We start from the raw sequence: 10075 nt of genomic DNA, 5'->3' as shown, positions 1-10075 counted from the left end.
CATGAAGATGCACATATATGATTTACCCACTTCATTATATTTATTTATTATTTCTTCAAATTTCTCCAATAATTAGGTTTTAGAAACCAACCTCTCCCACCCAACCATCTACCAATGGCCTATCAATAATATGTTGAAGAAAAACTACCCTGCCCCAATGTGAAAGAGTAATATATATAAATATATATAATTCTGTCAACTCACTGAATAAATCACAATTATTTTGTAAAGAAAAAATTGTTGGTAATTTGCTAGTTTCATATGTCAAACGTATTTTTTTTGGGTTAAATACTATTTTTATCCCTATATAATTTTTTTTTTAATTTTAATCTATATACTTTCAAAATGTTCATTTGAGTCCTTATACATTTAGTTTTAGTTCAATTTTGTCTCTATACTTTCAAAATGTTGATTTCGATTATTGTACTTTCAACTTTGGTTCATTCTGTGATCATTTTGTTTCCTTAAAGATGAAGGGACTAAAATATCACTTTTTAAAAGTAAAATATCAAAATAAACCGAAATTGAAAGTATAAGAATTAAAATGAATATTTTGTCGGTATGAAAACCAAAATGAACTAAAGTTGAAAGTATAGGGATCAAAATGAATGTTTTGAAAGTATGAATACCAAAATAAATTAAAATAAAAAATACAGAAACTAAGTAGTATTTAAATCTATTTTTTGTACCATTTTTTTATTTTGTAAAAAAAAGAATCGTACATAATGAAGTGTTTTTCTTTAGTGAAAATAGAACATAAAAATTACACATTCCTTTAGTTTATTATATGTATTTACATTTGATACTTTAAAAATTTTCTAATAAGTTTAAATTTTCAATGTTTATCTAGTCTTTATACTATAAATTCAAATTTGAGTAAAATAAATTTAGTGTTAAATCCATTAAATTTTTATTAGACACCATTAAAAATGCAAATACTTACTAGAAACTTAACTAAACAAACACAAATCTCGAGAGTTTAAATAAAGAGTTTTGATACAAATACAATTATGAAATTTTAAAAAACTAAATTTATATTTAGTTTAAAATAAAACAATAATAAATTAACAAAAGAAAGATAAAACACCCAACAAATATGGTTGAAATTGAATACATTCATTGAATGGAACTGTCCGAATACCAAGACAGTATTTTATTTTTAAAAAGAAAATTAAAAAGAAAGAAAAGAAAGAAAGAAAGAAAGAAAAAAAAAAAAAAAAAAAGAAGAAGAAAGAAAAGAACCTTTGAATCCCAATCCAATAGCTGTTTGGTCAAAACTCCATCCCTTTTTCTTTTCTCTAGACATTGGCTTTAAGCAAATAAAGACAAGCTTCCGTAAATAAATACAGAATTCTCCTACTCCCTTATTTAATTTAAATTATAAAACTCAATTATTATTATTATTGTTAATTTTTTTTAAAAAAAATAAAGTTGAATTATTTTCTTTATTAAAGAAAAGAGAGGTTGGAGAAGAGGGAGACAGAAGTGGAAGAGGGGTGGAATTCATTTAATTAACTAATAATTATAATTAGTTTTTTTTAGAAGAAGAAGAAAAGAAAAGAAATGATATTTATTTAATTTATAGGCCGTGAGATTAAAGTAAAGAAAAAGGGCAAATGAGGTAATCGGACCGACCAACAGAACCTTACGGTGGTCCCCGCCGTATACAATCGGGCAGAAAAACCTCCTCCTTGCTGGGTGGTCCCCCCACCTCCGATCCCACGTGTACCCCATCTTCTTCTTCAATCTCCTCCGTTCATTTTAACGGTCCTGATTCAACCATAAACCATTTCAAATTAAAATACATCCACTTCATTGACCATGGACCAAACTCTCTTCTCCGACTTCCTACTCGAATATTTATTTCGTTATTTATTTATTTAAAAAATGAAAAAGAATTTTTTTGTTTTAAAAAATAAAAAAGCTGACGTCACAGTACCTTTGACTCTTTCTCTCTCTTCCTTTAAACTCAAACCCACCTCTGTCCTAACGTCTGCGACTCACTCTCTTCTTTCTCTCTCTCTCCCTCCCTCGTCCGACGATTTTTTTCTCTTTCAGATTCTTCTCTCCGGCGGTGGTGGCGGCGGTGGTGGGGGAAGCGGTGGTTAGTTTGACGGAAGATGGTGAGAGATGACTTATGTATTACAATTCCGAACGATTTCAGGTGTCCGATCTCGCTAGACGTCATGAAATCCCCTGTAAGTTTATGTACCGGAGTGACTTACGATCGTTCCAGTATCCAGAAATGGCTTGATAATGGAAACAACACTTGTCCGGCCACCATGCAGGTTCTTCAAACCAAGGAATTCGTCCCCAACCACAATCTCCACCGCCTCATTCAGATTTGGTCCGATTCCCTTCGCCAACGCCTCCACTCCCCTGTTTCCGACTCTTCTCTCTCCTCCGATCAAGTTCTCCGTCTTGTCAACCGTATGGAGGACGATCAATCACGCGCTGATACTCTTCCACGGCTGGTCTCTTTCGCTTCCGAGTCGGTGGAGAATCGGAGGCTTCTCTGTGGAATTGACGGCCTCGTGTCGGTACTTGTCGATCTTCTTGGCAATGTCGATGGCGGTGTTTTGGTTGAGCAAACGGTGAGGTTGTTGCATTTGATTCGGAGTGAGATAGAGGATAAGGAACGGTTTGTGAAGACGATGTTGAAGAGCGATCGTAATTGTATTTCATCTCTGCTTCTGATTTTGCGGAAAGCAACCGTCGAATTAAAAATCTGTTCCGCTAATCTGTTGGAATATCTCGCAATCGATGCCGAAGCGAAGATCGTAATCGCGGAAACGGATGGATTGATGCAAGAATTACTGAAATTAATCAATTCTGAGAACGATACAACCCTAATCGAATCCGTTCTATCATGCTTAATTTCAATTTCAATGCCAAAACGGATCAAAATCAAATTAGTTCAACTCGGAGTGATAAAATCGGTAACGAAGCTTCTCTCGGAATCGAACTCGAGTTCAAGCATTTCGATGACGGAGAAGGTTCTGAAAGTACTGGAAACGGCGTCAACGGTGAGAGAAGGAAGAACAGAGATCGGAGAGGACTCAGTATGCGTAGCGGCGATAGTACAGAAGGTGCTGAAGGTATCGAATACGGCGACGGAGCATGCGGTGACGACGCTGTGGAGCGTTTGTTATCTGTTCAGAGACGAGAAGGCGGGGGAGGCGTTGACGAAGGCGAACGGATTGACGAAGATTTTGCTGTTAATGCAGAGCAATTGTTCGGCGCCGGTGCGGCAGATGGCGAGAGATTTGTTGAAGATTTTTCGGATCAATTCAAAATCGTGCCTATCGAGTTACGATACAAAAACTACGCATATCATGCCCTGTTAAAACCGATTTGCTTTGTTCATCTTCATCATCATCATCTTCTTCTTCCATTCCCAACCATTTCGATTTCTCTCTGTAAGTTATTATGGAGATCTCTGGGGAGAGATTTTACTCTTTTTTCTGTTCTGTAAATCAAAGAAATTTTGTCAGTGAATACAAACAAAATGATTCCATTTTCAACTTCCCTTCTGTCCTTGCATTTTCGTGTAAGCCTCGTCGGAGTCAGTTCATTTTTTGGGCGTTTATTATTATCATTATTATCATTTTCATTATTATTATTATTATTTCAATAACCAAAAAATATTAAATTAGGTAAAAATACAATTTTGGCGATGGTTCCATTTTAGTTTTGTCCTTCAAATTTTAAAATGTCTAATTTTCGTTGCTTTAAGTAATAATAATATATTTTTTATACAAGGAAATACAACGTTACACATGTTTCCAAATTTTAAATTTATATGGAAAATGTTAAATAGCAAGGACTAAATGTCAGATATTAAAATTGGACATTTAAAAATATATGAACTAGAATTGGAAAAAATTTTACTATTAAATTACAAATTTGGTCATGATCTTTTAAATATAAATTTAAATTTTGTGTCTAGTTAAATTCTAAATTTTCTATTTGTGTTAAACTTATGTCTAGAATTTTAATAGGTTTTAGGAAATTTTCAAATAATTGTAAAAATTCAAAGAGGGAAAAAAAAAGTTTGAAGTTTCAAAAGTTTAACAAAATAATAATAATAATAATAATAATAATAACAAACGAACACAATTCACTTCTAAATTATGATAATGTTAGTGTATAATGGTAAATATTAATTGTTTTTTGTAACAAAAATGAACATAGCTCAATTGATATAATGTTTGTACTATTTTTTTTAATTGTTTTTTGTACTTAAAAATCTTCTCTAGGGTACCTAAGAAGTTAAATAGTCATTTCCCTCATGTAAGGAGTTGTCGTATGATGATTGAGAGAGTTATTACCTCTGTGAGGAGCTGGTCTGTTAGGGATTTGTCTTATGGTGGTTAGTTACATCTTATTTAGTATGTTGTTCAAAGTTTTCAAGTTTATTGGCTAGTGTGTTTGTTTTGCCTGCTAAAATTATCCAAGATTTTGATCGTTTGCTTCACTCTTTTCTATGGAGTGGGATAGTAAATAGTGTTAAAGGATGCAAAGGTTGCTTGGGTATGATCCTTGGTTAGAAAGGGACTTCATCCTTCAACAATTTAGTAATATCGTTATCCTGGATGCTGGTAGCTCTCTTCATGCTAAGGTGAGTGATTTCCTTTATCCTGATGGAACTTGGGACTGACCTTCTTCATCTACGGATCTACTAGACCTTTTTGTGCAAGTTCATGGCTCCCTTGTTGTTCTGGTGTTTTCTTAGTCGCTAGTGCTTATAAGTCATTTGGTCCTAGGCATCATGTGGTGCCTTGAGCTAACCTCCTTTGGTTTACGGAGAATATTCCTAGACATGTGCTTTCATTTCCTGGCTTGCTATTCGAAATAGATTGCAGACATATGACCATGTTAACTGGTGGTGTGTTGATATCCCTACTATTCGTGTTTTGTGTACTAACAGTGTTGAGTCTATGAACCATTTATTTTTTGAGTGTCCTTTTAGTCAAACTATCTTGAGGGACTTGCTTACGTGGGTTTAGTGTGCTTACGTGGGTTTAGTGTTCCCATAGGATATTATACCCGATAGTTTATTGACATTATTTGTATTTTATAAGCCTATTTTAAACTCAGAATTTATGTAGATTAATTGATCTACTAGATATACATAGTTTATGTCTATTAAAATTCTAAATTTGCATTTTATGTTAAATAGATTTAAAGTTTTAAGAAAATTTCAAATAATTTTAAAAATTCAAACATCAATTCAAGTCCCATCTCAAAAGTTTAGGAACTAAACTTATAATTTAACTAAAAATAAACCAACACAATTATGTTAATGTTAGTATATAACGGTAAATACTAATTACTTGTTTGTACTTAAAAATCATTCTCAGGTACCTAAGAAGTTAATTAGTGTATTCTCCTAAGTTTTTTTTTTTTCTTCTCTCTAAAAGGAAATTTATTAAGCCTCTAAGTTTGGTCTAAAGATTAAAATATGGAACAATATGCGTTTGAAGAAATTTTTGAAAGTATATATATTTTAATATTTTATTGATTTTGTGTGTCAAATTTATATTCTGATTTAATTTAGATAAGTATGGGGATAAAAAGTAGTTTTTTAATTATAAAAAATAATAATTAAGAGTTTTGTTGGAAACATAACGTAAAAAAGAAAATAAGTGAATAGAAAACTAAAAATTGAAAGATTTGGTCAATATATAGTTGCATATGCCCTTCCAATCATCAAACCTCCGCTCCCCCGCACAAGCGTTATTTAATTACTTAAAACATGTATAATCGTTTAAATTTCCATACCTCTAATGGTGTGATTATATGTTTTCTTTTTCTATTTAAGCTCAATAATCGTGAAATTCCAAAAATTTGAACAAATGATATTTTCAAAGTTATAATATATATATATTTACTTTTTCTAGAACAAAAACCGATAAAATATAAGATTATAGTAGTAAGAAAGGAAGACTACTGTTCCTCCAAAGTCTTGGTTGTTAGCGAGTGTGCCGACACATTATGATATTTATGTATATAAGAGAAGAGATAAACTCCATATCAACATCCCAAAAAAATATCTATAACGACATTATTTAGTAGGTTGATCACTTCCAAACAATCTGATTCAACTAAGAAATTCGAGTTAAGGATTGTTGAAATGCTCTCCACCCCAAAGATAAATCACCATTGTTTTAAGAATTTTAATCTCATAGTATTTAGGAATGAACTTTGTCCAACAATGATATTTTTAATATTTTAAACAAATGATTTATGACTTTATATCAAGATTTTTAAGTTTTTATCATTGTATCTATTTATTTTTAATTTAAAAACTTCAATTTCTCATCAGTTATTCTGGTTGATTTTGTAATTTAAATGTTAATGTGGTAGGTTAACGATTGTACCCAGCAAGTTCATTTCGTGTAGATTCCAAGTGTATGATGGAATATTTATTTAAGTAAAATAATTTGGAATAAAGAAATTCAAACCTCTCACATTTTGATCAAGATCAATATATATATTATATAAGTTGAATTACACCGAAGTTGACTATTTAAATACACAAATAACATTAAAGAATTAAACTTATACTTTAATAAATATATATTTTAAAACGTTTATACATGTTTTAAAAATAATTATATTTTTCCAACTCTTCTTTTTCTATCTGTTCAACACTACTTTAATATTAGAAGCTGTAAGTGAAATTTTAAATTTAATTTTGATAGTGATGAGAAAAAGTGAGATTAAATAAATTATATTTTTTAAAAAAATTATTAAAATTAATTATAAAAAAATAATAACGTTAAAGAAGAAAAATTAGTATCTAGAGAAAAATTAAGGTTGAAAGTGTAAACCTTAGTACAGGGATAAAATTGAAACAAAATTCAAAGTTTAAGAGTAAAATTGTAACATCTTGAAATCTAGAGAGTAAACTGAAACCAAACTCAAAACTTAAGAACTAAAGCCTGTTTGGTAACCATTTCGTTTTTTGTGTTTGATTTTTGAAAACTAAGCCTATTTTCTCTCAATTTCTTACAGTGATTTGCATTTTTCTTGAGTACAATTTTTGAATTCTTAGTCCAATTTCAAAAACAAAAACAAGTTTTTAAAAGTTACTTTTTTTAGTTTTCAAAACTTGGCTTTGTTAAAACCATTTGTAAAAAGTAGATGATAAATAAAGAAATTTAAAGGTGGAAGTAATGTCTATAAACTTAATTTTAAAAAACAAAAAACCAAATGGTTACAAAACGTGTGTGTAATATTTTGAAACTTGAGACCAAATGTAAACTAAACGCATAATCTAAGGACTAAAAAAGTAATTTTTCTTTAAAAGTATATATCTTCGATCAAGATGTTAGATGTTTTATTAAGACACGTATTTCGACCCAGAGATCATTTGGATATTTCTCATCAGATATTTAAAAAAAAAATTGAAGAAGAGAGGGTTCTCTCTCTCCAAATCTAATGAAAATGGTTTTCTCCCTCTCAAATCAATAGAAAATTATGCTCTCCAACATGAAGAAAGAGACAATGACATAGGAGATGCCTACACATGTCAATGCTATGTATATATAATCCAAGAAATAACATACAAACATTTATCAAAACAAAACAAATCAAATCAAACTGTTTTTTTTCCCTGTTTCCCAATTATGTAATTGTTTTAGGGTTCTCCCTTATTTCTATCCTTAATATATAATTAAGTTATATTTGACTCCCACCATTTGAAATAGATGTGAACATAACATCGTTAATTAAATATGCATTTGTTTTAATATTTTCCCTTAATTCTATCCTTAACATGTAATTAAGTTATATTTGACCATCACCATAAATAGATATAAACATAGCATTGTTAATTTGTATAGAGAAGTTTCTCGAAAAAAAAATAATTAAAAATACTTATCATCATAACTCTTTAGTTTTTTTTTTTTAAATAATCAAATTTTAAAATCAACTTTAAAAAAAAAAAAAAAAAAAAGCAATTGGTTGAGAGAAAGTTACATATGTATGTCCACTTGAAAATGGTGGGTGTGTAAAGAAACATAGTTGAGTGTGATAGGAGCTTCTCACTCTCTTGAATGCAACATTTTCCCCTCCTCACCATTTTTTTCTCTTTAAAAGAAAAAACACCTTTAATTTTTTTTCTTTATAAATGGTGTGATATTGCTTTCTTTTTATTTTCTTTATAATAAATATTTTTCTTCTATTTGTTTTCTCCCTTTTCAAATTAGATATTGTTAGCAACCTATGTGGCCATATATTAATGTCTTAAATATACTTTTAGTGACCAAACTTTAGCTTAGAAAAAATATCTACCAATGATGAAGGAAAAACTAGAAGGAAAAAAAAAAAAAAAAAAATTATTTTTAAGGACTATTTTCAAATATAGTAAACGGTTGAAAAATACTTTTAAATACAATAAAATTTCTATAAACAATTATTGCTGTCAGTTAATAGACAATATCATTTTGCTATATTCGAAAAAAATTCTAGTAGTTTTGTCATTTAAAACCATTATCTTTTTTTAAAGTATTTTTTGGGTTAGATTTCATTTGAGAATTTGGTTGAATAGTAGCTACCATGTTTTTGAATAAAGTAAAAAATTCAATCTTAAAATGAAAATGAGTTTAGTATTTTTTTTTTTCTCCATTATCCCATGGTATAGGGAGTCCAATCAAGCATCCAATTGAGAATGATAGGGATCAAACCAAACAAAATTTCTGCCTAAAATAGATTTTGAGTATTGTGGTGTGATGCAATGCAAAGGCTTAGTGGATTCCCAATTCCCCCTTCCCCTTTGGCCCCAAATATAAAATGTTTGGAATCTTGTTCATTTTTTCATGCTATTCCTTCATCCATATTTATATGAACTTTCAATTTCATATTGTCTATGCACTAAACATCTCTCTCTACTCTATTTTTTTAGTGGATGTCAATCTCACTTTTCCTCTCTTTTTAGTGGGTTTTTCCCCCTTCCCCTTTGAAATTAAATATTATACTCTCTCAATTAACCCTTTTTTTTTTAATTATTAATAATATCATTATTATTTGTAATTGCTAATGATTTTCAAACCTCAATTCTATGATTACAAATCTAACAAAAAAATATTAACATCTTAAATCAACTCTTCACTTCTTTTTGTGTTCTCAAAGTTGAGATTTTTTTTTTTTATTTAAATTTTTTTGTGGACCTCACTATTTCCCTTTTGTGAAAATCAAAGTCTAACTTAATATACTTGTTGCCTCCTTTTCATCTTCAAAGGAGGGTCATCTTATACCCCTCCTCCTTCTTAGGAGCATCATATATCAAGTAGGGTATATAAATTCTTGTTCTAAAATTAAAGTGTGCATAATATAATAATAATTTTTTAAAAAATGCCCGCTAGATTCTAGTCTTCTTCACTTTTATCTTACCCTATTAATTCTAGTAATAAACGTATGATAATTCTCTTCTAAAACTCCAAAGTCGTATCACTAGATTGTTTGTATTAAAACGACTCTTCAAGTTTAGTTGGTCAGACGCCTCCATCTTACATCATATTCCACAAAAAGATACTCGGATTTGGACATATTAACTTTTGGGCTATCTTATATGATAGCTACTTCAATTTTGATAAATTACTATGCATTAAATTTGATGTTTTATTATAATCATACATATACAAGTAATCTACGTCACTGTAGTCAAATATGAGTCATTCAATTATAGAAGAAAACTTTTTAATCTAGAATGGCTATTTTGAATTTTTAAAAATTAGAAAGGAGATATGATATAATATTTTCTAAAAGAAAAAAAAAAGGTTTGATATATTTATATATTGAGGGTTGTAAATGTACCAAAGAATTACTATAGAGAAAGAGAGAGGTATTGCAATTGCTCAAAATAATGGTTTTGTTGCTTTGCTGACTGTAAATATTACCTTTCTTTCTCTATCAATTTTTTGTTAATTTGTTTGATAGCCACAAAGTAATTAAAGAAGAAAATAGAAAAGATTGGAATCTTCATCTCAAAAAAAGAAATGTTTTAAAAAAATATATATGTTAATGGTGGAAAGCAAAAAAAAAAAAAAAAAAAAAAAAAAAAAAAAAA

General features: G+C 29.5%; 1 protein-coding gene across 1 annotated transcript; it reads left to right on the top strand.

Moving 5' to 3' along the window:
• The first annotated feature begins 1794 nt into the window (after positions 1–1794).
• CMPG2 (CYS, MET, PRO, and GLY protein 2) lies at positions 1795–3524 on the top strand. Its single transcript, XM_039027814.2, has one exon. It carries the CDS (start codon positions 2121–2123, stop codon positions 3345–3347), a length of 1227 nt encoding a protein of 408 aa, XP_038883742.1. The 5' UTR covers positions 1795–2120; the 3' UTR covers positions 3348–3524.
• Positions 3525–10075: the final 6551 nt, after the last annotated feature.

Source organism: Benincasa hispida, chromosome 3, assembly GCF_027475165.1.
Source record: "Benincasa hispida cultivar pf3 chromosome 3, pf3_genome.v1.1, whole genome shotgun sequence".
NCBI classification, from domain to species: Eukaryota; Viridiplantae; Streptophyta; class Magnoliopsida; order Cucurbitales; family Cucurbitaceae; genus Benincasa; species Benincasa hispida.
This window is presented reverse-complemented; position numbering and strand designations above follow the sequence as displayed.